This window comes from Grosmannia clavigera (assembly GCF_000143105.1).
Source record: "Grosmannia clavigera kw1407 unplaced genomic scaffold GCSC_97, whole genome shotgun sequence".
In the NCBI taxonomy this organism is placed as follows: Eukaryota; Fungi; Ascomycota; class Sordariomycetes; order Ophiostomatales; family Ophiostomataceae; genus Leptographium; species Leptographium clavigerum.
The window spans coordinates 1,409,371-1,435,510 of record NW_014040560.1 but is presented as its reverse complement, the minus strand read 5'-3'; the positions used below and the strand labels follow the sequence as shown (position 1 = coordinate 1,435,510).

At 55.2% G+C, this 26,140-nt stretch overlaps 12 protein-coding genes across 12 annotated transcripts; 6 read left to right on the top strand and 6 right to left on the bottom strand.

Annotated features, from left to right (window-relative positions):
- Nucleotides 1-3: 3 nt before the first annotated feature.
- Nucleotides 4-4,246, top strand: CMQ_4625 (l-2-hydroxyglutarate mitochondrial precursor; the record flags this gene model as incomplete). Its single annotated transcript, XM_014312781.1, has 4 exons — nucleotides 4-26; nucleotides 111-179; nucleotides 279-2,528; nucleotides 3,649-4,246. 4 exons carry the CDS (start codon nucleotides 4-6, stop codon nucleotides 4,244-4,246), a joined length of 2,940 nt encoding a protein of 979 aa, XP_014168256.1.
- On the bottom strand, nucleotides 3,059-4,492 carry CMQ_4706 (FAD dependent oxidoreductase superfamily; the record flags this gene model as incomplete). Its single annotated transcript, XM_014312862.1, has 3 exons — nucleotides 3,059-3,458; nucleotides 3,615-4,336; nucleotides 4,397-4,492. The coding sequence occupies 3 exons, from the start codon at nucleotides 4,490-4,492 to the stop codon at nucleotides 3,059-3,061; spliced, it is 1,218 nt and encodes a 405-aa protein (XP_014168337.1).
- Nucleotides 4,493-4,951: 459 nt separating this feature from the next.
- CMQ_4646 (RNA-binding protein) lies at nucleotides 4,952-5,836 on the bottom strand (the record flags this gene model as incomplete). The annotated part of the gene is made up of 1 exon (XM_014312802.1): nucleotides 4,952-5,836. The coding sequence occupies one exon, from the start codon at nucleotides 5,834-5,836 to the stop codon at nucleotides 4,952-4,954; it is 885 nt and encodes a 294-aa protein (XP_014168277.1).
- Nucleotides 5,837-6,268: 432 nt separating this feature from the next.
- On the top strand, nucleotides 6,269-6,878 carry CMQ_4403 (uncharacterized protein; the record flags this gene model as incomplete). Its single annotated transcript, XM_014312559.1, has 2 exons — nucleotides 6,269-6,317; nucleotides 6,385-6,878. 2 exons carry the CDS (start codon nucleotides 6,269-6,271, stop codon nucleotides 6,876-6,878), a joined length of 543 nt encoding a protein of 180 aa, XP_014168034.1.
- A 753-nt stretch (nucleotides 6,879-7,631) lies between these two features.
- Nucleotides 7,632-9,095, top strand: CMQ_4914 (aminotransferase class 3; the record flags this gene model as incomplete). Its single annotated transcript, XM_014313070.1, has 1 exon — nucleotides 7,632-9,095. One exon carries the CDS (start codon nucleotides 7,632-7,634, stop codon nucleotides 9,093-9,095), a length of 1,464 nt encoding a protein of 487 aa, XP_014168545.1.
- Nucleotides 9,096-10,119: 1,024 nt separating this feature from the next.
- CMQ_4399 (major facilitator superfamily transporter multidrug resistance) lies at nucleotides 10,120-11,886 on the top strand (the record flags this gene model as incomplete). The annotated part of the gene is made up of 1 exon (XM_014312555.1): nucleotides 10,120-11,886. The coding sequence occupies one exon, from the start codon at nucleotides 10,120-10,122 to the stop codon at nucleotides 11,884-11,886; it is 1,767 nt and encodes a 588-aa protein (XP_014168030.1).
- A 328-nt stretch (nucleotides 11,887-12,214) lies between these two features.
- CMQ_4347 (lignostilbene dioxygenase) lies at nucleotides 12,215-13,777 on the bottom strand (the record flags this gene model as incomplete). The annotated part of the gene is made up of 1 exon (XM_014312503.1): nucleotides 12,215-13,777. The coding sequence occupies one exon, from the start codon at nucleotides 13,775-13,777 to the stop codon at nucleotides 12,215-12,217; it is 1,563 nt and encodes a 520-aa protein (XP_014167978.1).
- A 2,959-nt stretch (nucleotides 13,778-16,736) lies between these two features.
- On the bottom strand, nucleotides 16,737-18,553 carry CMQ_4261 (deoxyribodipyrimidine photo-lyase; the record flags this gene model as incomplete). Its single annotated transcript, XM_014312417.1, has 2 exons — nucleotides 16,737-17,289; nucleotides 17,352-18,553. 2 exons carry the CDS (start codon nucleotides 18,551-18,553, stop codon nucleotides 16,737-16,739), a joined length of 1,755 nt encoding a protein of 584 aa, XP_014167892.1.
- Nucleotides 18,554-19,003: 450 nt separating this feature from the next.
- Nucleotides 19,004-19,699, top strand: CMQ_4302 (uncharacterized protein; the record flags this gene model as incomplete). The annotated part of the gene is made up of 1 exon (XM_014312458.1): nucleotides 19,004-19,699. One exon carries the CDS (start codon nucleotides 19,004-19,006, stop codon nucleotides 19,697-19,699), a length of 696 nt encoding a protein of 231 aa, XP_014167933.1.
- A 977-nt stretch (nucleotides 19,700-20,676) lies between these two features.
- Nucleotides 20,677-22,236, top strand: CMQ_4632 (heterokaryon incompatibility protein; the record flags this gene model as incomplete). Its single annotated transcript, XM_014312788.1, has 1 exon — nucleotides 20,677-22,236. One exon carries the CDS (start codon nucleotides 20,677-20,679, stop codon nucleotides 22,234-22,236), a length of 1,560 nt encoding a protein of 519 aa, XP_014168263.1.
- A 272-nt stretch (nucleotides 22,237-22,508) lies between these two features.
- On the bottom strand, nucleotides 22,509-23,515 carry CMQ_4899 (thymidylate synthase; the record flags this gene model as incomplete). The annotated part of the gene is made up of 2 exons (XM_014313055.1): nucleotides 22,509-23,373; nucleotides 23,430-23,515. The coding sequence occupies 2 exons, from the start codon at nucleotides 23,513-23,515 to the stop codon at nucleotides 22,509-22,511; spliced, it is 951 nt and encodes a 316-aa protein (XP_014168530.1).
- Nucleotides 23,516-23,937: 422 nt separating this feature from the next.
- Nucleotides 23,938-25,589, bottom strand: CMQ_4811 (major facilitator superfamily transporter; the record flags this gene model as incomplete). The annotated part of the gene is made up of 3 exons (XM_014312967.1): nucleotides 23,938-24,171; nucleotides 24,235-25,298; nucleotides 25,352-25,589. 3 exons carry the CDS (start codon nucleotides 25,587-25,589, stop codon nucleotides 23,938-23,940), a joined length of 1,536 nt encoding a protein of 511 aa, XP_014168442.1.
- Between the last annotated feature and the right edge of the window lie 551 nt (nucleotides 25,590-26,140).

The window sequence follows — 26,140 nt, the reverse complement described above, 5'->3', positions numbered from 1 at the left end:
ACCATGGCCGTGAAAGATGAGGATGCGTAAGTGACTCTGCCGACAGCTGTTCCGGCTCTCCCAACGGGCTGTCTACAGCAGGACTTAAGCTCACAGTATTCTCCCAACAGATGCTATCCAACCAATTCCCTTATCGCAAAAGAGTCACGCCGGCACTACCGGACTCGCATAACTCCAATGTAAGCACACGCGCGCCACGGCTGACATCGTCGGAACCCTGCGGGCAAGGTCACTGCGGCGAACCGGTGACAGGCAGCAAGCTGACCTGCATTTCGTAGTCATTGGCAGCTACGATCGCTCATCGGCGTCTCGAGGTCCAACAAGGTGTACTATCCCACGGGAACGGACAATCTGCACATCCAGGAATTCAACACTGCCACAAAAAAGTCGGAGACGATCGCACTCCTGTCCTTCTCCCCGCGATGTCTGGTCGCGCGAGGCGGCTGGGTTTGTTGTGGGGGCGAAGAGGGCGAGTTTGTGGCCATCCGGGTGGAAGATCGGAGCCGACGAGTGCGCAATTCGGCGCATGGACGGGTGCGCGACGACTCCCACCACCGATCACACAGCCGCGCTCACGGCAGGAGGCGGTCAGACAGTGTTAGGGCCGTTGCCGGTGGCGATGACGGAGACGGCTCGAGGAGCATGGACGACGAGGACTACGACGACTTTGACCTGCGGATGGGCGAGCCGCCACGGGCGGCACTGGTCACGGTTCCGTCGCGGTTTGCGGCCAAGAGCCAGAAGTTTGGAAAGGAGCGGGTCAACTGCATCACGATCTGGTTTCCGTCGTTGATGATGGCCCTCGCGCCAGGCGCCTATAAACAGGCCGTCGTGGCACTTGCCAACAATGACAAGCATGTCACGCTTGTCAGTCTGGACGAGATGGAGGAGCTGGACGAACTGTCGTACCCAGATTGCGTCAACCGGGCGGTGTTGTCGCCTGACGGACGATTTCTTGCGGCCGTCAGCGACGATCCGTACCTGTACATTCATGAGCGGGTAAAGCGCGATGACGAGGTTCCGCCACCGACGCGCAGGCGCACGGATCAGCCTCCAGTGCGCAGTAGCTACGTGTGGAAGCTGCTGGCGCGACATCATCTTCGCGACCAGGATAAGAACGATCGGACGGTGCATCGCGGCAGCTTTGCAGCGTGCTTTTCCAACACAGGTAGGTATCTGGCTGTCGGAACGCAATATGGAACGATCTCGATATTCGATACGGCACTGCTTGGGGAGCCTGGCGACACGTCGCTGGTGGCCTGTTTCACGTCGTCGAGCCCCAAAGCGGACGCGGGTGCGGTGCGCGAGATGTCATTCTGTCCAGGGCCGTATGACCTGCTGGCGTGGAGCGAGGACTACGGTGCGGTAGGGATTGCGGACGCGCGGAACAAGTTTGCGGCGCGTCAGATCATCAAGCTCGGTGATGAGTCGGCCTTTGAGCGCATTGCGATCAACCAGACCACGCACGTGAACGACGAGCTAGTGGAAGAGCGACAACGCCGACACCAGCGACAGCGTCAGGACGGGGAGGACACGGGCGGCCGAGGCGACTCGATGCCACGGTTCCGGAACGGAGACTACGGCGTATCATCAGAGGAGCAGGCGCTGCGGATCCGGGATGCGCTGGACCGATACCACCTGCCGCTGACGGCGGAAGAGACACAGTTCCTGGACGCACTGCAGCTGCGGCGAGACCGAGACCGGCGGCTGCAGAGAGAGCAGAGGGAGGCTCAGGCGCAGAGGGAGCAGCGCGAGACGGAGCTCTTGGCGCGGCCGTCGGCCTGGATCCTGCGGTCGCGGCCAGGTCTCGCTGACGGTGGCAGCAGCAGAAACAACAACGGCAGCGGCAATGGCAACGACGGTAGTTCTGGGACATCTCGTACGCGTGACCAGGGCCGAGACCGGGACCGGGACCGGGGTGAAGGGGTGACGGTGAGCGACGTGCTGAGCAGCATCCGTAGTCTCCGCAGCGCACGGGAGCAGGAGCGACGCAACTTTCTGCGGACACAGGGGCTGCTGCAGGCAGCGATGCAGACGCCGGCGATTCCGACGATTGAGAACGAAGAGTCGGGCACGGACGACGACGAGCTCACGGTGCCGATGCCGGTGCCGGTGCCGGTGCCGGTACCGGTGACAACGACGGCACACGGCCAGCAGCGGCGACGGCTGCCGTGGGGGAGCCTGGACGCACCGCTGCCCAACTTTGGGACACTGGGAGAGCGAGGCGACGCGCGGACGATTGACTTTCTGCACGCTTACACGGTGGGCAACAATGGCGGCGCCGAGGCGGGCAGCAGCAGCAACAACAACGGCGGCAGCGGCAGCGGCAACGGCAGTGGAACCGGCGGTGTCGGTCGGCGTGAGCGTGGAGCGCTGCCGGGGTCGTCGCTGCTGAGCCAGACGATGATGCTGGACTGGGACACGGGCATCGTCAGCATGAGCCGGCGGGCTCGCGAGCCGGCGACGTCGTCGGAACAAAAGGACGGACACACGGCCGGTCTGGTGTGGAGCGAAGATGGTACCATATTGTGAGTGTATTCGTGGCAATGCCTTTTATTTTTATTTTTGTTTTTTCTTTCTCGCCTTTTTTCTTTCTTCTTTTTACTTCTTCTTTTTCATTCCGTTTAATCTTTGCTAACCTGTCAGGTTCGTTGGAACGGAAGGAGGAATCTTCGAGCTCCAGGTCAACCTTCGGAACCGGCAATTCTTCCCCAGCATCACGATGCGTTGATAGAAGAATGTGGCGGCTGTCCTGTATACTTGATTCGTGCTGTGGTCGTGCTCTGTGTGTTCTGCTCATTTTGTGCCTAGTTTTCCAACGGCTGCTTCACTTTACGGCGTTCTCTCCTGTCGGGACGTTTTCCTCGCTCGTTATCATTTCTCATAGGGGTTTGTTCTGCATCTTGCTTCTCGTCCAGGCCTTATCTTTCATTCGTTTGTATGAGTGCAGCACGGCAAAGAGTCTCTTGGGTTATCCGTCTTGTGCGTTTCTGCGTGTCTGTGCTACGTATGTTGCTTACATAATCATACTGATCCCCATTTTGTTTTCGCTCGTCCTTCAGCTGTACAGCAATTCCTCCACCATCTCGCCGATGGCCAGGCTGCTGGTCAGCCCCGGGCTCTCGATGCCGAGCAAGTTGACCCAGCCGTGGTAGCCGGGTTCCGCGCGGACGACAAAGTCGGCGGCGCCGTGGCCGGCCGGTGCGAGCTTTGGCCGGATGCCGGCGTAGTCGGGCTGGAGGGCGTCGGCATCAATGTCGGGCAGGTAGGCGCGGATTACAGGTACGGCCTGGGGCAGACGAGCGGCACCGTGGACGGCGAGGTTGTAGGGATGATCGACCCACTCGACGTCGGGCCCAAAGCGCATGCGGCCGGCGAGATCGAGGGTCAGATGGGTGCCGAGGCCGGCGAGGCCGGGCTCAGGAGCCGGGTAGATGAGGGTGGAGACCTTGGGCGAGCTGGCGGCGTAGGAAAAGTAGTTTCCCTTGGCGTAGTAGAGCCGAAGGGGGGGTGGTTGGTGGTACTCTTCTTCTCCTTCCTTTTCTTCCTTTTTCTGGTTTTCGTCTTTTCCTCCTTCGTTTCTCCGTTCTTCCCCTTCACTCCCCCTATCGAACCCTGTTCCCTGGGTGATCATGTTGTAGATGTCAGCCGAGCCGAGTCCGGCCGCGTTGACGAGTGTCTCGGCGACGACGGTGAACTCTTCAGCCTCGCCGACCGGCCGCACGTGGATGGCCCAACCGCCACTGCCGTCCTTTTTCGTGTGGCCGAGCGCGCTGATCCGCACCACTGGCGAGCTGAGCGCGACCGTGCCACCAGCCTGCTCGAAGCCGCCCTGCAGCGCCGCCATCAGGCCATGACTGTCGACGATGCCGGTCGCCAGGCTCTCGAGCACGCCGGCGTCCGCCCGCACGGCCGGCTCGCGGCGCTGGGCCTCGGCCGCGCTCACCCAGCGGAGCGGCAAGAGTGTGGCGTCGTCGTGGTGCCGGCTGTACTCTCTGGCCGCGGCGTCGATGCGTTGCAGTGCGGCGAGCTGGGCGGCCGTCTGGGCCACCAGCCACTTGCCCGTGCGGCGATGCGGCACGCCGTGCGCGGCACAAAAGTCGTACAGCAGCCGGCGGCCGCGGATGCAGAGCTGCGTCTTGAGCGAGTTGGCGCCGTAGTAGAGGCCGGCGTGGATGACCTCGCTGTTGCGCGAGGATGTCTCCGTGCCGACGGCGGCGTGGCGTTCGAGCACGAGGACGGATGACGATGATGACGACGACGAACAAGACGCAGATCCGGCTCGCTCTGCGAGGGCGCGTGCTACGGCGAGGCCAACCACACCTCCGCCAATGACCTGCAAATGGTCAGCGAGAGAGCAAGCGAGAGACATCGCTCATCTAGACACGTGACCTACTGCATGGGTAAAATCCGCCCCGCAAGACGCCGTGCTGGAAAAGAAACGCCGGCCAGCCGCCGTGCCTACGGCCACTCGACTTGGTCCATGAAGCATGGCTGCCCGCGTGTTGCTGAGACCCGGCCGAAATGGTGGGTTGCGGCAGTTTGGACGGGTCGAGTCAGCTTGACGGACATTGACGCTAGTTACATCCAGGAGTTTATCTCCGCAAATCACGCAGGCAGCTTCACGAGAGCCCAGCAACACATCACGGCTTACAGAAACGACGCAGACAAGGCTTTCTCTCGCGACTGTGTGCATTGGATCTCTGCGCGGACCTCTGTCGAGCCCAACATATGACGCGTTGGCTGCTTGACGGAAAGTACCTGTCGGAGAACAGCAGCTAAGAGCAAGAAGCATACACCTGGAGCTGTCCTGTCTTCTGGCCAGGAGTCGCATGGCGAGTGTCTTGGCTAATGCAGACATGGACTTGCACCTCGCCGTGTAGCAGCTTGGTTGCCACACTCGGCCAGGTGTAAAAAGGAGGCTGCTGGCACGTGGCCCAGCACCACGTCTTCATCTGCTCCTAGAACGGGCCCCAGACCCGCTGTCAGACGAGTTATCGTCGTCATCCCTACTGTCTCGTCTTGGCCGCCTCTGTTCTGTAGGCCTGTCATCGTGCTCATCTCGGTCGCTGTCATAGCTGCTTGCCCGACGCCCGTTTCTGTCCCTGCGATCGTGGCTGCTGTCGTCGCTCCTGTCGTCTTGATCCCTTTGCATCGCGTCATCGTTCTCGTCCTCCACGTCCATCCTCCTCGCCTCTTCCTCCTCCTCGTCGAGGATCTCGTCAATGTCGCCCAGCGGACTGACCCGCGGCTCCAGCTTGCCCAGGTCCTCGAGCACGTCGCGCGACGGCAGCTTCCACAGGCTGGTGGCACAGACGCGCGGCTTGACCAGCAGGTCGTCGACAAAGTCGTCGACGAACGTGAGCGTCGTGCCGGCGCGGCCGCGGCGCCGCAGCTTCCGGCGGTCGGCTAGGAATGGTTCCAGCGTCCGGTAGACGGCATCGGCGGGGCGCGTCAGCCGCACGTAGAAGAGTGCCAGTGCCCGCAGGTACTTGAATCGCTCGCCGCCGTGCTGCAGGTAGGCCGCCAGGATCTCGTCGTTGGGCGCCAGCTGCAGCAGCTTGAAGGCCAGGCAGAGAAACGGCGTCGGCTTCTGCGCTGTGCCCGTCGTGCCGCCGATGCAGTTGACGTGGTCAACCACCCGGTCGACCACGTCTGCCTCGTTCACGCCGAAGCACTGCTCCTTCCAGAAGTAGCTGTCCACGATCCGCTCGCGCACCGCCTTCTCCATGATCGTCGCCGGGTTCAGCCCGTTGGGTGCCACTGTCGCTGACGATCCCCGCTCGTCCAGGAACCGCCGCTCATCGGCCTGGTGCAGCATCGGCCGCTGGCTCATCGTCGGTCGTCGCGGATGTGGTCGAGAAGGGAAAAGGGGATGCTGGCTGTGGTGGCCAGTATTTCCGTCGCGTGAAAGAGTACCAGAAAAATGGCGTCTCACGGAATTCGGTCAAGCTTAGGTGGGCTGCTGCGCTAACCCGATCCAGCATATCGATAGTTGCCCGGTCGATTCGGCAAACAATAAGCGTATGACGGAAGCAGGCCAGACTGGGCCGCAGTTGCCCGATCTGCCATAGCTCAATCTCAGTCTCGAGACGGCACATGCTGTTCATACAGTATTACTCGGACACACCAACTTCGAAAATCTCAGTTGTGAAGACGCGGTCTCGCTTGTTTTGGATTGACGTGCTATTTTTGGTGTCTCTGCATTCCATTCTGCTATCGATCGACTCTATTTCCACGGCGGCGCAATCCGGAGAAGCATTCAAGCATGTTATTAACGTCCTCCCAAGTTTCGGTGGCAGTTTCGTCGACCATTGGTACGTCTTCTCGGCGTGTTTGTATCTGGTCCAATCCGAAACTGACAAGCGGTGGACCATCTCACAGTGATTCTGTGCACTTCGGCCCTTTTCTTCAGCGGATATGTGCTCCAGCAGCGGACGCTCAATGAGTTGCGCCAGTCCCTTAAGGAGCCTCCACCGACGCCTCCCAAGATCTTTCTTCCGGATCGTTTCAAGAAGATGACGACAGAGCTGGAAGACGGAACAATCGTGATCCTCGACGATGACGACGACGACACCACTGGTGTTGGGGGAGATGCGCCGACAGAGGTCGTGGTCCAGGCGAGTATTTCGGTGGCGGAGGACAACCGGAGACAAGAACAGGTCCAACTGTCAGGAGAGACGACAAGAAAGGAGGAGACGAGCCAGGAGGACAGCCAGGGCAACATCGACCATGAGCAGGAGGTAACAAAGCTCGAGACGTCTGAACATCCGAAGAAGCCCGTCAGCAAAGCAGAGCGGCGACGACTCATCAAGGAGGAGATCAGGCGGCTATCCCACTACGAAAAACCAATGCTCTACCAACGTCGGCTATACTAAGGGTGGGAAGGCCTTGTACCTTGACAAGGTGTTGGATACATGGATAGTGGATATGTTTGCAACGGCCACTTTGGAGTTCACTGGGATTTCGGGATATATTGTACATTTGGGCATTGTTGGGTTAAGAACGAGACGAGGCTGTTTTAACATACAGCGATGATGAGATACACATTGGTGGGCATGATACCGATATACAAACCTCTTTCTTCGGCTCCCCAGCCATTGATTGAAAGTTCCTAAGCTTGTATGGCCTACTGGCTCTTTGCAATTCGCCCAATTTTCACCGAAGATAGCAGCACCTGTACTAACGAGTAGGAGATCTGCAGCTGAAGCGACGCTCGTGCCCAAGAGCCGTCTCGCTTTGGCTCATCGAATCGGTCTCCTAGCTTTTACTCCTGTCTTGCCCACCATGGGTTGTCTCGGCTTGAACGGCTTTCTCGGACATCTGCCCCGATGCGATAACCGGGGCGGAATCGATTATCTTAAGAGTGCGGCATTTAGGTTAGCCCTAAGGTAGATACCTAGCACCAAACGGCGGTAAGTACCAATCGGGAAGAGCCTGTGTTGACAGCGCCGGAGGACTAGCGAGGCAGCATAGTATATCTGCAGGTCAGAGTGGTTAGGGTAGCCGTGGAACGACATCGGACCAGTCTACACCTCGCAGTACAGCAGCCCTCGAGAAGACCAGGCTACACCGTCAGACTGATCATCGCAGCCAAAGCAACCACGTCACAACATCCACCAGCTCCCACAATGTCGGCCAGCCAGACAGCCATGGCAACAGCCGTGGCGACGGCACATGCGACGTTCCGTGAGCACAACCCGGTGTCGGCCGAGGTGCACGCCAAAGCAGCAGAGCACATGCCAGGCGGCAACACGCGGACGGTGCTATACGCAGAGCCGTTCCCGGTTGCGATCGCGTCGGCCGATGGCAACACGCTGACGTCGGCAGACGGCCGGACGTACGTCGACTTTCTGGGCGAGTTCAGCGCCGGCCTGTTTGGCCACTCGCACCCAAAGATCGCGGCCGCGCTCGAAACGGCCATGCGCGGTGGCTGGAACTACGGCGGCGAGTCGCTGTGCGAGAAGACGTTGGCAGCTCGCGTGACCGAGCGCTTTGCCGCTGGCGGTCTCGATCTCGTCCGCTTCACCAACTCGGGCACCGAGGCCAACACGTTTGCCATCGGCGCCGCCCTCACCTTCACCGGCCGCCAATCGATTCTCGTCTTTAGCAGCGGCTACCACGGCGGCACCTTTATCTTTCCCATGAACCTTTGTCGCTGGATGCATGCCGGCGGCAAGGCCACCGGGACCGAGCCACCGTGCCACACCATGAACCTGCCCCACGATTTTGTTGCCGCTCCGTGGAACAACGTGGCCGAGACCGCCGCCATCGTCGATCGCCTGCCGCCCAACAGCCTCGCTGCCGTGCTGGTCGAGCCGATTCAGGGCTCTGGTGGCTGTCGTCCGGCCTCGCCGGCCTTCCTCCGGTATCTGCGCCAGACGTGCGATCGGCTGGGCGCCCTGCTGATCGCCGACGAGGTCATGTCGTCACGGCTCGGTCCTTCCGGCTCTCTCGCCACTCACGAATACGGTCTCCGCGCCGACCTGCTCTCCTTTGGCAAGTGGATCGGCGGCGGCATGACCTTTGGCGCTTTTGGTGGCCGCCGCGACGTCATGGCTCTCTTCGACCCTTCGCTTGGTCCCGAGCGCCGTCTCATGCATCCCGGCACCTACAACAACAATGTCTTCACCATGTACGCCGGCATCGCCGGCCTCGAACTCTACGATGCCGCCGCTGTCGCTGCCCTCAACGCCCGCGGTGACCGGCTCAAAACCGGCATCACCAAGGCCCTCTTCGCCTCTGGTGCCTACCCCCATGCCGACGACCCGGCGGCCAGACACCTGCACGACGTCCTCGAGGTTGACAGCTTCGCCGGCCAGACGCGTCTGTACGCTGGCGAGGACCAGCCGACCCTGCCGCTGCCCAAAGTCTTCCTCGCCAGCCGCGGCAGCATGCTGAATCTCCGCTTCTCTGGTCCCAGCGCCGGGCTCTGGCACAACCTCTACTACCACTTCATGCTGGAACAGGGCATCTACATGGCCAGCCGCGGCTACACGCCGCTCAACCTCGTCATCACCGACGACAACGTCGACAGCTTCATCGTTGCCGTTGCCGCCTTCCTGGACAAGCACAAGGCCGAGTTGGCAGCCTAAGATGTGTTTAGTTTGGAGCCATTATAGCCAATATAGCCAATAAAACTGTTTACTGAGCATTTGCAGAAGTGTATCATCAGGTCCAGGCTCTTTCATGTTTGTCGAATGGCTATGTAGACGCGTAAAGTGATAACAAGATATACATACTGCGTGCGTAGCCATGCTTTCGCAGGGTTTGGGCAGCGATCGCCCAGACCGCTGCTTACCTATACCATATCACCACCAACGTCAAAGGGACAGCATGGGTGCTGGTGTTTATCAAGGCTAGCAGCTGTACCGCGTCTAGATCATGCAGCGCGAGACCATCGTCGTCCACAGCGACATTGAGAGTCGACCCTGATGATGCGGGACTCACGACGCCCTTAGTGCATGTGACAACTGTTGACTTGCACATCCCCCTACAGTTAACCAAGCTCTAGGGGTTTATGAAGCAGATAATTGGCTTGAAATCATCAAAAGGAGATCGCCTGGTGGTCATGCTGACGGATGCGGACCGTTACCATGGACCACATTCTAATGATCACGCACGTCGACGATACCCTGCACATGGGCACTAGCTCCCGTCTGGATCAGGTTATAAAGGAAATTACAGCATGCCTAGTTAATAAGCCGAGTATTTGTGTTGTTGTATCTTATAACGACAAACTGTGAGAAGTGCATGTATTCACGTGCACTAAGGCTAGTGCACTGCGGCAGTGAAAAGTCTGCACAGTGACCTACATGGTCACGTGCAACAAAAACCAAAGAGCACGAATTATGCCAGAAGGCGGTAAGAGAAATAAACGCGCAATATAGTAAGAATGGCCCGTGCTTTAGCAATTCCTGTTACTAGGCGTTGACGTCATTACAAGCAGTGCTAGCCGTCCGTTCCGACATGTAGACGGCAAGTACTCCGTATTGCTGGGAATAGCGCCCAGGTGGCGATGCCCGGCCTACACATAGCATGTAGTACTCCGCCGTAATTACAGTCGTGCCATTGTCGTGTGTGTTTGTTCACACCCTAGATGTCTATCAAACACCCAACATGGCTCTAGTACCCCCGGACAATATGGCCGATCGCCGCGCAGAAGACCGGCTCGGAGAAGCTGCCCTCGAAGCCGACACGTCGTACCGTGTCGAAGATGCCGGCGTCATTGACCCGGACAGTACAGAGGGGGAGGAGGTGCGCGCAACTGAGAAGCTGCCTGAGGAGGGCCTGGACGGCCACCGGCCAGCGCTCTTCCGGGCGCGGTCCACACGAAGCCGGCGCGGAACAGCTGAGTCTAGCGGCGATCGCGGGCTAGGACGGTCGGTATCGCGTGCCCAGACGGTGTTGTCACGCATGCGTTCGCGCCCGGTGCCGGTGTTCACACACCCGCTTGCCCGCGTGCAGACGGGTCCGGACGTGCTCGTCGACTTTGACGGTCCTGATGACCCATATCGACCCATCAACTGGCCGACGCACAAGAAGGTCGCCACCACACTGCTCTACGGCCTCGTCACCATGACGGCCACTTGGGCCTCGTCGGCGTATTCGGCTGGCACGCGTCAGGTCATGGCTGACTTCCACGTCGGCTCCGAGGTCGCCATTCTCGGCACTACGCTCTATCTGCTCGGCTTCGGCCTCGGGCCGCTGCTATGGGCACCGCTCAGCGAGGTCTACGGTCGACGAATCGCCGTTCTGACGCCCATGTTCGTCGCCGTGTGCTTTAGCTTCGGCAGCGCCACCGCCAAGGACTTTCAGACGCTGATGCTGACCCGCTTCTTCTGTGCCTTCTTCGCCTCGGCTCCCGTCACCAACACCGGTGGCGTCCTCGGTGACCTCTTCTCGCCCGCCTGGCGCGGTATTGCCATGGCTGGCTACGCTATGGCTGTCGTCGGTGGGCCTGTGCTCGGCCCCATCGTGTCTGCCGCCGTGGCCATGCAGCCGGGCTTGGGCTGGCGCTGGACCGAGTACCTCAGCGGTATCCTACAAGCCTCTGTCCTCATCGTCGCTGTCTGCCTCGTCGAGGAGTCCTATGGCCCCGTCCTGCTCGTCTACAAGGCTCAGCGGCTGCGCCACGAGACCGGCAACTGGGCCCTGCACACGCGCTTCGAGGAATGGGACGTCAGCATCGTCGAGCTGGCTCGCAAGTTTCTCGTGCGGCCCATCCAGCTCTTCTGCACCCCCATCTGCTTCCTCGTCTCGCTGTATGCCAGCTTCTGCTACGGCATCCTCTACATGCAGCTCGGCGCTATCCCCATCATCTTTGGCGAGCTCCGTGGCTGGAACCAGCTCGTGGCTGAGCTGCCCTTCCTGTCCATCTTCCTCGGCGCCATCCTCGGCTGCACCGCCAACGTCTACAACCAAACCATCTACAACAAGGCCTACCATGCCGTCGGCAACCGCGCCGTGCCCGAGATGCGTCTCCCCCCCATGATGTTCGGCTCCGTCCTCTTCAGCGCCGGCCAGTTCCTCACCGGCTGGACCGGCGCCCGCACTCATATCCACTGGATCGTTCCCTGCATCGGCCTCGTCATGATGGGCTGCGGCTTCTTCACCATCTTCCAGGCTGCCCTCAACTATTTGGTCGACACCTTCCAGGCCTACGCTGCCTCGGCTATTGCTGCCACCACTTTTATGCGCTCGTGCTTTGCCGCCGCTTTTCCCCTAGTTGTTTCGCCCCTCTACCACAACATTGGCGTCGGCCCTGGCGCCAGTATTACCGGTGGCTTTGCTGCCCTGCTTATCCCTGTGCCCTTCATCTTTTTCGTCTACGGGAAACGCATCCGTGCCTCGTCGAAATGGTCGAAAGCCTCCGTGTTCGATTGAGACACAACAGCCACAGCTATTGCTGATAGTATATATTTCCTTCAAAGACTACTAAAAAGAGCTTTAGAGAAGCTACGTTTTTACATCAGATTACTAAAAATAATGGAAAACATGATTATAAATTGCTTCCATATCTTTATGGTGGGAGTGTACGGAGTACCTCTGTTTAAGGAAAGCCGGCGGACTGCTCCGGTGGCCCGATCGCCTAGACCAATCAAGTCCAAGGCGGGTGCCGATCATGTAGTTAGCTTTGTTTGAAGAACAAATAAGAGGCGGAAATAGCCGCAAGTACAGTGTCTTTGAAACTATTGAAATGCCTAGGACAGGCTTAAAAAGGTTCTAACGCCCCCTTGTTGCTGATGGCTACCTCCGGCATCTCTCGAACCAGACTTTTTCGTTCTGGGAGAGTGGCTGCCTCGACCCAATTTCCATGTATCTGCGCCTTGACATGCAGGGGAAGTTGCACAATGGCAACAGGTGTCTCAAAGTCCTGCGTGTCAAGCACAACCAAGTCACTACGGTTGGCGGCACGTCTCTCCACCATGGCAATAACCCAGCCATCGCCCTCTGGCGCGTCGACAGAACGAGGGATAAAAATGGGCTCCTGTACAAGCGAGTTGTCGCCGACATAGTACCAGCGTGTTTTTCCTGTTTTGTGGCTGTGCATAGCTATACCATTCAGGCCCTGGTAAATGTTCTTGCCGCCGTCTGATTTGTCGGGGATGAAGACGTTGAGAAACACAAAATCGGCTTCCTTTGTCATGAAACGCTCGTCAACACGTGGGAACTCCGACGGCACATCGAGAATGATTGTCGGGTCTTTCACTTTGCTGCCGCTTGGCTGGTCCAGGTCAATCTCCCACTGGACAAAATCGGCCTTTGCATCCGGGGCAGGCATCCTCCCATCCTCCGAAGGGAAGAAGGGGAAGGCATTGTCGTGCACACGCGAGGTTTCAAAGTAGAGTTTGCCGTTCTGGCCCTCCCATGCACCTCCGGTGTGAGCCAGCATGCAGTTCTCCCACGAATAGACCCTGTGCTCTCCCTGCTTCCAGCCAGAAGGAAGACGGGTCGTCTTTCGCCGAGGCACGACGATAAAAGTAGCTGGAAGGTTGTAGTCCCACGCCCAATGTTGCTTTTTGGCTTTCATGCGTGCCATGTTCGCCTCAAATGGCCAGAGAACGAGGACAATCCAGTTGGGCGTGATGACACAGTCGTGAATGAAAGCGCACCACGGCGACTCGATCCATTGCTCATCATGCGTCTTCCCGTCTTTGTCGATGGAATAGATGACAATATCTTTGGTTGCAAGGCCCTTGGCTTCGTACCCAAACACGACCAGTTCATTCGTATATGGGTCGACTTTTGGGTGGGCAGTAAACGTCTTGGCGTTGATCTGTCCCTGAAAAGGGTCGTAGCACCGAGTTTCGAGTGTATCGGGATCGACAGCATAAGGGAGTCCAACTTCTTTCAAGGCGAGAAGATGGCCCGCCCAATAGACAAGATTTGTATTCGCAGTAGAATCGACAGCAGCTCTGACACATGGGTGATGCGTGAAAGGATTGCGGTAAAGTCCAAAGAGGGCCTTTTTGGCCTTTCGCTCAAGTTTGTAGCGTTCTGTCTCAACGTATTTCAACTTCATATCGACACGGCCATTGTGGAAACGAAACGCCGAAATGCTTCCATCGCCATCGATGGGAACATTGTTGGGGTCGGGGGGTACAAAGGGATCGCACATATTTCGATAAAATGTGCCATCGATGGCCGAGGGAATAATACCGAGAACAACGAGATCAGCAGCTTCTCCCTCAATCCGGCATGGAGTATTGCCGCCAGCCAAGTCCAAAGCCAGAGGCCACTGGGACTTGAGCTTGGTGTTGTCAGTGTTCTGCATCGTTGTCGTCTATATGAGAAAGGATTTTAGGGTTTGGGCTTGTTTGGATTATCTCTGAACATCTTCCAGGATTTGCAGCGCTTTTTATCATCGACCAGCATCGGGAAATACCCGCATTCGGTTCCATTTTCTACAACATTTGAAACGAGCAGTGTGCGGTCAAAGAGTTTCGTCGTCATGTGGGACGCTATTTTGAGGAGCAGTCGAAGTGCCGAAAGAGTAAACCCACTGTGGGGCGGGCTATTCCCACCTCCTCATCGGCATTTTAGAGCGTGACTAGCCCGACAAATGGTGATTCGCTTGCTGCTAAATTCTGGGGTAATATGTGCCTACTTTTTACACCTGCGACAAGATTTCTTGGTACTCCGTATACGAAGTCCGAATGATTTCTCCCTCTGCTTTCTCTGGCCTATCTTGTCGAGTGGATTATTACGTCGTTTGACCCATATTTTCCAACTGCCCCTTGGCACATCCCCCGCATTCTGTACCTGCCCCCCTATTACTCCGTACAGATTCTTTGAGATCGGTGAAGGCTTTACGAAGAAGTAACGCTTGTCAAGCTGTGACATCACCATGGCGAACAATGAAAAAACATACTCCTGCGCGGTCTGTTCGGCAACCTTTACACATCATGGTCGCTTTCAACGACATGAGAGAACGCGTAAGGCTTGACCCGGACGACATGCACAACCTGTATTGACATAAACTTGTCTAGATCACGACGAGAGGCTATCAGTTTGCCCATTTTGCCGCAGTACATTCACGCGATCGTATGTCTAATGTCAGATCATTCACACAAGCCCGCACTTACAGAACATCCTACAGTGACACGGCGCGCCGACACACCAAAACCTGCGCTGAGAGAAATGGACGGCCGATGCCCGGCCCTTTGAAGAGAGGGCGGAGACTTCAAGCCTGCGATTTTTGTTCCGCTACGAAAATTGCATGCCATGGTGGCCGGCCATGCTACGGCTGCATGCACCGAGACCGGTCCTGCACATACACCAGAACTGAACTGAGATTGCCGGCTCATATCGACCTCATAATCTCAAGTTCTGTGTCAGCCGGGAGAATCAACGACAAGAACAGCAACTGCAATGGATTACAGATGGTTCGACCCAAAACAGTCAAACTGTCTTTTCTCCTCAGATACACCGATCCACACAATAACACGCTGCAAGATTATTTTGATTCATCTTGCGCTGCCACGAGCCATCAGGATCTTGTTCCTTTCGGTTTTGAACCCAGCGTACTTGATACCAGGTGTTTGGTCGAATTCGGCATTAACGCATATTTTGACCTGGAAGAACATCAAAACCCTAGCGTGTTGTTGAGCTCCGACTCTGCGTATACGAGATGTCTTGTCCGTCAACGGCCCTCCATCCAGGCACAATACGAGAGCAGCCAAATAGAATGGCGCTTAGCAGAAATAATAACTGCTCTTAGCTTGAACTCGACAGAAGAACTCTCCTTGAGACGATTATCAATGTCTTCCGAGACATTGTTCACAGCGGAAAATGTGGACACATTTGTCAATTCTTACTTTGACTGTTGGAACTATCAATCCCCCGTGCTACGTCGCAAGTCTTTCAACCCCAAGTCTACATTTACACCACTTCTTGCGGCCGTGATGCTCATTGGAGCTATCTATCATTCCGAGAAAAGCGCAAAAGTGGCCAGAGCCTGTCTAAGTGCTGCAGAAAATTACATATTTCGACACCACGCCTTCCGAAAGCTTCTCCATACATCACCCATTGAGGCTCAAAGACCCGGTTGCTTGGAGCCACTTCAAGCAGGTTTTCTCATTTCCATACCCCAGTACTGGGACCACCACCAAAACTCACGCCGTAGGGTGCGGTCGCATCGCTACGCAGATCTGATATCGGCCGCCCGGAGCCAAGGTCTTCCCAGCCTAAGGCATGAAGCAGGCTGCTCGCCTCCCACGAACACTGGGGACTGGGAAAAATTTGTCAGAACCGAAGAAGGCATAAGGTTGGTTTATGGCATAATGTCTATGTATTCTGAAATGTGTATTGACTTCTTCCAGATTAATGACTTGGATCTTCCTTGTAGATTCGTCCCATACTATATTTCACGGCACTCCACCAAAACTGGCATTGGGTGAGATGACGGGAAGCCTCCCATGCGATCAAGAACAATTTGAACCAGCTGATTATGGAGCCCAAGACGGGCAGCTTCGGCGGCAGCTTACATACAAGATACCGTCTATTAAGGACGGGGTGGGTCTGCTTATGGGGGACGAGTGGGCTGATGACACTTCGTCCCTGTTCGGACGACTCAACCATCTGGATTTATTTGTGATGGTATCAGGTAAGCTCCATTTCAGTTATATCTTTCGAATAGAGCTAAAACTTTGAAAGGCCTTCACGAAATTATCTTCCATTCCAGCGTGGCATGTGCTTTACCTATCGCGAAAACAACACTACACCGGGCATTATCGAGGTGGAGACTGTTATGGGATGAGAATACCGCCAGAATCTCATCTCAGCAGGTCGATACTGGTGGGTTTTTCTGTCACGCCGACGAATACTGGTGGCTGGCCAAGCTGATGCTAGAGGAGAGCATGCCGTCAAGTGGGGAAGACCGAAAAGATCTGGACCAGGATTGCATGATTACTGTGAACAAGTTTGTTAAGAAGTTTTCTGATCTTAGTGTAGAGTGAGGCATTTTCAGTCTTGAACGTCAACCAGGTTTCGCAACAGCCCCGAGCTGGTTTACACCGAAACATGCCCATGAGTCTAGCACCATTGTTATAGTTGTGCTACAGGTGTGAAAGGATATTCGTCGCATGTATTTTCGCCGCCTTTGGATCTATACGAATGGTCTTATAGATCATGTTACTAGAAGAGTCGGCGACAGTCGACTTTAGACAAACGCTGTCGTCTGCTATACAACTCGGCGGGCACAGCATACCGTCGATGACTCTGATATCTTGTTATCAGTTACCCGAGAGTGCCTTCTTGTACGCCTCCAGAGCCGCCTCGCGTGCCTGCTTGTGCTGCACAATCGGCTCTGGATAGCCGGCCGCTCTGGCCTGGTCACCAAAACCGCGTCCATATGGCTCATGGATGGCCTTGTTGTCGGCGATACCGCTATCCTGAAGCTCGGGCACCCACCGACGGATGTACGTGCCGTCCGGATCGAATCGCTCGCTCTGCAGGATGGGGTTGAAGATGCGAAAGTATGGCTGCGGATCGACGCCGACGCTGGCCGAAAACCCCCAGCCGCCACTGTTGCTGGCAAAGTCACCGTCCACTAGGTGCTCCATAAAATATCGCTCGCCAAGGCGCCAGTCGAGCAGCAGGTCTTTGGCCAGGAACGACGCCACAATCATGCGGCAGCGGTTGTGCAACCAGCCTTGTTTATTCAGTTGACGCATCGCGGCATCAACAATAGGGTAGCCCGTGCGACCTTCAGTCCAGGCGGTAAAGTGGTCGTGGTTGTAGGACCAGGCAATGCCACTGTAAGCGAGCTTGAAGGGCTTGTTGAAGCTGGTGATATCAGATATGTTAACATAACCGATCAGAAGGCCAGGCAGTCCTCCACCACTCACCAAACATGAGGCCAGGCGACCAGGATGTGCCGGTAAAAGTCACGCCAGGACACCTCGCTGATCCATACGCGGAAACCTTCGGTGCCGTCATCCAAGGTCTTTGCGCCGGTGCGATCACGTGCCGTTCGGATTACCGTTCGCGCGCTTAGGACGCCGGCTGCGAGGTATGGCGAGAGTGACGATGTTGCTTCAACGGCTGGGAAGTCTCGCTCATCCGAGTAGTCGGCAACGCGCTCGTCGCAGAAGTGTTCCAGCCGCCTCATTGCCTCGTGCTCGCCCGCAGGCCACAGGGTGCAAAACCGCTTGGCCTCGGCTTTGGTGCCTAGAGTCTTGCCTTTGGGAGCACTCGGGATCGGGCAGTCCATCAGCTCTGCCGGCCATCTGGTCTTCGTCTTGGCTTGCGTCTTGGGGTTATCGATGGGACCCAGAATATGTTCGTTGGTGTAGACGTGCTGCTTCCAAGCCCGGAACCAGGGCGTGTACACCGCATAGGCCTTGCCGCTGCTCTTGCTAGTCAAATTCCCCGGAGGCACCACGCAGATGTCATGGACCACCGCCATGGACTTTCCCTGCGCCGCACATTGGCGCACCATCGCTGTCTCACGCCGCAACTCGTCGACCTCATATTCCATGTTGGCAAAGAGGTGGTTGGCGCCCCATTTGTCCATCAGCGATAAGATACGATGAGGAATCTGTTTGCGCTGCTCGACCGTTTCCATCCACAATGGGATCCCAAGTTCTGCCAGGTCCCTTTGAAGAACAGCAAGCGTCCGGAGCACGAAGTCGACGCGCACAGGTGCCGTCAGATGGGCCTCCCAATCCTGCGGACTGACCACATACAGGCCGATCAGAGGCACTCCTGCCATCTGGGCCTTCTCGCTGGCCATGGCTAGAGCCCGATTGTCGAGGGTGCGCAAGTCCGACTTGAACCAGTGCACCATGGCGTCCTTAGGGTCAACCTCGTGCATCTGAGCGGCTGTTTCTTCCAGCGCATCCGTGAGCTCGTCTATGGGCTTCGGCAAGTCGCCATCAATATATGCCTGGGCCCGCTGGTTGGACATTTCCGGTGGGTAGTGTTGGAAGACGATGCTGGACGTCGTGGTGGCCGTTCTGGATTTCTTACTGCTGTGGCCTCCACTAGTAGAAGACGCGCTACTATGGGAGACCTTGCGCTTCGGTGCAGCAGCTGCTTTGAGCGGCATCCTGGCTCTGGCTGATATGAGAACCCGTGCTTCTCGGCAGATTCGATCAGGAAAGGACATACAGAAGTGATAGAAGGAAGTTTAATGGATGCAACAAGATAATATGATGTCTGGTCGGCCTACCCGCCAACTGAAAAGGTTCGAGCTGCAATGACATAGGCCCGATCTCGATACCGTCATCGTGTGGTTGGCGATCGTCGTTAGCTAGACCTATTCTAGACCGAAAGTGTCTTGAAATCCCGTTCGACTCCACCAAACTTAAATACAGAAATAGTCAAATTGATTTCCATACTCCGTATTAGACTGAAGAAGCAGGGGTACTACGAACACGTGCAATGATGTGATCAGGAAAAGCTTCGCTGATATTTACATTTCGTTCTACGTCAGGAAGTCTGCTTGTGAAAATCTGTTTCCCATTATCCGAAAGTACAATCATCGCATCACGACACCATGACTGATAAGTTGCTTTACAGCAATTCTCTGGCGTCAGCCGCCGATGTCGCCGACTGGATTGCCGAGGGTCCGGCGTCTGCATCTACTTATACAACGACAGATGGCAGCAGTGTTTTAGAGCTGGCTTCATCGGGCGGCGAGAACGACCATTTCACATTCTGGTGCCCTGAAGTCTTTGGTGACCGCATCCGCATCACCTGGGAGTTCTCTCCTGTTGCGGAACCGGGCTTGGCAATGCTATTTTTCGGGGCTGCCGCTGCAGAAGACGGCAGCAGCATTCTCGGACTGCACGTCAAATCCCGATCTGGTGCCTACCCACAATATCACTCCAGTGACATCCGCACGCTGCATGTGTCCTACTTCCGGCGACGATGGGAGGGCGAACGGGCTTTTCATACCTGCAACTTGCGCAAATCACCGGGTTTCCATCTTGTCGCCCAAGGCGCCGACCCATTGCCACCTGTTGTAGACGCCCGCGGTGCTTTTTACCGGGTCGAGCTGGTCAAGGATGGCGCCCAGGTGCGCTTCAGCATCGACGACCTCCCGCTCTTTTCATGGACCGACACCGAGGATGGAATGACCGGACCCCTAGTCCGCGGCGGGCGTATTGGTCTACGCCAGATGGCGCCTCTTGTCGCGCGATATAGAAACCTGGAAGTGTGGGAGCTTGCCGCGAAGACACAACAAGCGTGATTGATATATTGCAGGCCTGGATGACTTTGGGAAGACTAGATGCACAAACAAAAGATTGTATGTAGTTAGTACATATGCATACAGCGTATCGTTCACAACAAGATTGTGCAGCAGTAAGAAAAACAAACGGCGCAGCTAATGCTCTTCCCAAGTGGAGTGATGCTGAGGTACTTGAGCTGTGTGGCGCAGACCGCCTATTTAGTAGGGCAACCAGGCTGACCCGACGTATCTTTGATGTAATTGTACTTAGCCACAGTTTACTAGGGCCTAAAATCTGACACTCTTCCACACTTTGACAGATTGCCAGATTGGCCTCTTGACTTAAAATTAACCATCTAATCTGGACGATATGAGTTTGTAGAACTAACTTCGTCCTTGTGCTGTGAAGTACAACCTTGTTCGCCATGTTTACCTTGGACTGGCCAGAATGGTATTGGACAGTTGGGCTCTTTGTGTATGAAAACTTCACGATGCCACTCCTTAATTCGATTATGCTTCTTTTTCCAAGGTGAGTTGCGCTACGAAATAACGTATCTCTGGAGAGAAGTTAACGGCCGGTTTTGATAGACGGCTCATTATGGGTTTTGCTGATCCGCTAAAGAAACTCACCATCTACAATCGGAGAGCAGCTCGACAGCGCCCAAATCTTATTATAAGAGAAGATGTAAACGAGTATGCTTTCTGCCCACAGTTCTGCTGTTTTTTTACTGTTTTCATTCCTTTTCTTACCAGAGATGACTACGCTTAATAGACAGTCTGTTCAGTATGTGTACGAAAGTCTACCAGCAAGGCATATTCGTGTCTTGCGCATCCATACTGCGGTGTCATCATCTGATCCCATCATCTGCTCGCTTTCTCTCGTATGTCTCGACGACAAAAAAGCAGTGTATGAAGCGTTGTCGTACTCCTGGGGTGACCCGAAGGAGAAGTATTGGATTACGTGCGATGGACGCGCCATTCAAGTTACGCGTAATCTCATGGCCGCTCTCCAGCAACTTCGAATGGCCGACCGCGCTCGGGTTTTATGGGTAGATGCTGTCTGCATCAACCAGCAGGACATTCCAGAGCGTGGAGAGCAGGTCAAACTCATGGCGGAAATCTACCATAGTGCGAGCCAGGTCGTGGTATGGCTTGGGGAAGCGCACAGCAACAGCACCTTAGCCTTTAAGCTGATCCAGAAGCTTGCTCCTGTGGCCGGTGGAGAAGAAAGCCCACAGTCACAGCAGAGCCAAAACGCAAGCGCAATAAGGCCTGTAGACCTCACCGACGTTGAAAACGCTGCGTGGGTCGCACTCGATGCCCTGTACTGGCGTCCATGGTTTACGCGCGTCTGGGTCATTCAGGAGATTGCCGTTTCGCGCTCCGCTGTGATAATGTGTGGGGCAGATATCGAGACGTTTGACTCCTTCTGCGCCGTTACAAACTATATATCACAGCACGGTCTAACAGCGATGACTACCGCCGGGACATTGCGGATACAGTCGCTCATGATGACACGGCTGAATTTCCAACAGAAAATTGAAATACTTTTGATGAATCTGCTCGTCAACTTCCGCATGTATCAGGCGACGAATGCTGTTGACAAGGTATACGCGCTCTTGAACTTGGCAAATAATACGATAATACAGCCGGACTACAGCATGGAGGCCAAGGATGTCTACAGCAAGGTTGCGCGGGAATTTCTGGCACAGTCGCTGCTAGTTTTGAGCTTTAATTGCGACCCGAACTGGAAGGCACAAGACGGCATTGTATCATGGGCACCAGACTGGTCCTGCAGACCTCGTGAAGTGGCCTTTCTGTCTCGAAAGCGTCTGAGGCCCTGGCAGGCCGGGGGCCAAGGACCGCATGTCATCCGCTTCTCCGAGGATAGTCGTACGCTGTTTGCTCAGGGGAGAGTCATCGACAAGCTCAGGACAGTCGGCGAGGGATATGCCTACTCGGACGTCAACTTTAGCCACTTGTCCCAGGATGCTTACGGAAAAATACTTGGGAAGTTGGACAGCACCGAGGAAGTAACGAAATACTTTCACCAGAGACGATGGAGAGGGTGGGAGCATCTTGTTCTCAAACTCCAGAGCTACCCGGCCACCGGCGAGAACATCCGTACTGTATTTCAGAAGATTCTCATAGCCAACGCCGACTTTGACGCATACGAGGGCTCGAGATCGCTTCCAAGCCTGGAGACTATGTTTGATGCGTTTAGAAAGTACGAATGGCATAGGGTGCCTCAACGCCCAGCAACGCCTGAGGGACAGACAGAATACGGCTATTATCAGACATACATGTACTATGCAGTAACAGCTTCGTCTGGACGAACCGTGTTCAGCACAAAAAGGGGGTATGCTGGGCTAGCTCCTTACTCATCTCGGCCGGGTGATTATGTTGTCGTTTTGCATGGAGGTGGAACACCATACATTTTGAGAAAGTCAAAACGATCCGAAAACTTCATATTTATGGGAGAGGCATATTTGCATGGTTTCATGGACGGCGAAGGTATTGACGATATCAACTCAGTTCAAGAGTTTGCTATTGTCTGATGGGTCGACGGGCTGCAAATAATGCCCTTGGCAAGGTGTTTTGAATGGCGAAATGGCGAATCTACGGCCAATTGGTATAATGGATGGGTCTCTTTTCTCAAGACAAGCACTCTCTCGATCTTTGCATAGATTGCCTTCGTAAAATATTTAATCAGCGACTGTGACGCAGGATAGCAACGATTGAGACCAGAAAAAAAAATAACAAGTGAATGCTCAAAAGCGTGTAGATGAATGCAGGAAAATGGGTCGAACATCCGGGTTCGCATCGTAAATTAGGTAGACATCTTCATCGCGATCGGCTTGTGGGGGGTATATCCTTTGATCACAAAGTCCTCCTCTTTCCAACCATCAATACTACCTCCCACATCTCTCATGATTTCTAGTTGAGGAAACTCCCGTGGCTCCCGCTCCAACTGCGTCTGCAGCGCTTCAGCATGGTCAATATAGATGTGCGCATCTCCCATAACATGTGTAAAACTTCCGGGGACCAAATCGCAAACATGGGCAAGCATATGCGTAAGTAATGCGTAGCTTGCAATATTAAATGGTACCCCGAGACCCATGTCGCAGGAGCGCTGATACAGCTGACAATGAAGATGGCCTTTCACTTTCTGGGTGTCCTTGGAGGAGTCCTCTTGTCCCTGATCCTGTCGCGGAAACGAAACATAAAACTGAGCGAACATGTGGCAAGGTGGCAGTGCCATGCTAGGCAAGTCTTTTGGGTTCCAGGCCGAAAGGATGATTCGGCGGTTGTAGGGATCCGTCCGAAGCTTGTGGATAACGTCGGCTAATTGATCCACGCCTTGGCTAGTGTAGTCAGTCGACGCGTCTACATATTCGGCGCCAAAGTGTCGCCACTGGAAGCCGTAGACAGGCCCTAGGTCGCCTTCCGCACGGTGTGACAGTCCCACACTATCGAGAAATTCGCGTGACCCGTTACCATCCCAGATCTTGATACCGGCATTGCTAAGTGCGAGGGACGACGTGTTGCCCTGAATGAACCAGAGCAGCTCGGCGATGACGCCGCGGTGGAAGACACGTTTGGTCGTGAGCAAGGGAAGAACTAGACGCCCATTGTCGGATAGCTGAAATTTGAAAGGCCGGGGTGCAAAGATAGACAGTGTACCGGTTCCTGTTCTGAAGTTTCCATTTTTAGAAATTATGTGCGTTGGTGAGCACAAACGGGAACATACCGGTCAGGCCGTCTCTCGCCACTGTCCAGTATCTCACGGACAAGGTCGAGATACTGATATTCCTCGTGCACTTTGTCGGGCGCCATGGCTGCTGTGATGGGTGCAAAGGGGGTTTCTGGCTGAGGAAGGGAAAGAAACAATTCCTTAATTGAGTAGCGAGAGATAGAGGGGTTCTGTGACGCGACGCGACTGGCGCGTATGCGAGTGGGGCTACCTTTAACAGCGCCACTTTAACTAACGACGTCAATCCTTATTTTCGTGTAGGTCTTGACGATGGGAAATGTTGCACGTTTTGTGACCGCCCTCGCAATAAAAATGCACTGTTTTACTCTCTTTTCTTTTTACTCTTGTTCTCTATATGGAATCAGCTTCCTTCTCTACCCAGTATAACAACTGTTAGACATCACGTTATATGTTTCCATCCTCAGAACTGCACAACCCAACTTCATGGGGCCCAGGCGGCAGAAACGAAATTATACAGACATTTGCTGCTTATCACACTAAACAATTAGGATCGCCAGCGGAATGACGGGTGCTTCCAGTCAAGGGCTTGCAGCTCTTGCTCGCTCAGACCTTCAAGTGCGGTAAGCTTTGCGGCATTTCGTGAATCGCGTTGCCTATTGCTGGTATTCATAAAGAGGAGGACGAGAGCGCTGAGGACAAGGATCCCGATCGAGGCGGCCAGATTTATTGAGTTTCCGATACGATACATCGGGGCATCCGATTCGAGAAAACTCCACGTCTGAAATTGTTAGTAGGTTGACGTACTTCTGTGATTATGAACAGGACGGCGGCAAAATTTTACCGAGACGATGCCACCGAGGCCACCAAGGACGACGTTTGTGGCCAAAGCGCTGCTGCGGGCGGTATCCGATATGACGTTGGCGCTGATTTGGGCATTGGTCAAGGTTCCCATCACAAACGCAGCGCCTGATATCAGAAATGTGGCAACATATCGGGCGCTAGCATCGTCAGGAGATGTGCCGAGAAAGATGATGTAACCGGCTATGACAGGGACAGCAGAAGCGAGCATAAACACCTGCCGCCGGTCGATGCGGTCGCTCCAGAGAGAGATGAGAATGGTGGCTAGGGCTCCGACGGCATAGGGAGGCACCGTGTAGAGCTGTTGCATTGTCGTCGGCTTCTCCGGGAAGATGGTTCGGATGATGGTGGGCAAGAAGAAGCCGAGACCGCTGACGGTGATGTTGCTGCAGAAGAGGATGGCTGCTGTCGTGACGGTGACTGGACAGCTGATGCCACGCCATAACAGGGTCCTGTTGAGACGGTCGAGTTGGTCGAGCTTGTCAACGTGAATGCGAGCCGCGGCAAGTCGACGTTGCGCAGGCGTCAGCCAGCGGGCGGTAGCCGGACGGTCTGTCAGGGTAGCAAGGGCCACAAGCCCGACGCCGACGGTGAGGCTGCCCTCGAAGGCAAATAGGAGGCGCCATGGTGCGTTCAAGCTGCCGACGGGTCGCAGATGCAGGATGGCCGAGGCCAGAAGCCCGCCAAAGGCGCCTGACAATGGCGCCATGACAACATACAGTGCCAGGCGAAAGGCCAACTCGCGGCGCCGGTACCAGCGCGTGAGGTAGTAGGCGATGCCTGGCATCAAGCCGGACTCGCACAGCCCCAGAAGAAAGCGAACAGCAAAGGCCTGCGCCCGGTTCTGTACAAAGGCCGTGCTCAGCGAGACGAGTCCGAAGCAGAGCGTGATGGTAGGCAGATACCATCCCGGGCCGATCCACTTACAGGCCACCATCGAGGGAAGACCAAATAGCACATACGAAACGTAGAAGACAGATGTGACCGCGTTGTAGTCGTTGCCGCGCATGTGGAGGTCCTTCTCTAGCCCGGCCAGACGGGCATTTCCTAGATGAGTCAGCATCCAGCAACCACTGGTGTGGTCAGCGAGAAGAACAGACCGATATTGGCTCGGTCCAAGAAGCAGAAAAGGTAGAGCAGGGCCACAATCGGAACGATAAACAGGTCGATTTTGCGCCGTAGCCGTCGTTCGGCCAGAGGGTCAATGTCCATGACGGGATTGTCAGTCGGTGTCGTGTTGCCGCTGACGACGACACTCGTCACCGCCTTGACGCCATCGTAGGATGATGGCGCGTTTGCCAGAATGTTTTCCTGCTTCTCGGAGATAGCTCTGGACATCACAAAACGTGTATATGAACGCAATAGCTATCAGCGAGATACCAGGCTGGATGTTGTCTGGAGATGGCAGAGGTAGGATACATAAGGCGCATGACTGGTATACTAAATATTTATTAATAGTATATAATGTATAGCATGAATACTTTTTTAGCTATTAAATCTGTCATAACGGGAGGTATTGGCTGTCAAAGATGAAGTACCCCTTCGTACCGTTGGCCGGGAAATCTGGTTGGTGGGGCAATTTTTTCGTTTTGGGAGGGTGCTGTACCTCATGCAAGCGAGTACCAGTCAGACTGGCGACGTAGCTGACAAAATGCAAGAGCTTTGTTGCAACTCTGAAGACGATTGTAGCCTGGGCTTTAATTTGTTAAGTTATGGACCGGCCATGCTTAACGTAAGATGCTATTGTATATTACCATTCACTTCCCTGTTTAGGCTAAGTCGCAGTGGTAGTCTAGCTTTAACGGAGTAATGTATTCGCTAGCTCTAGTGTAAAAAGCACTTCTTGAAAACACTTCTTGTGTTGCGCGGTGCTGGATTTAGTCAGCGGG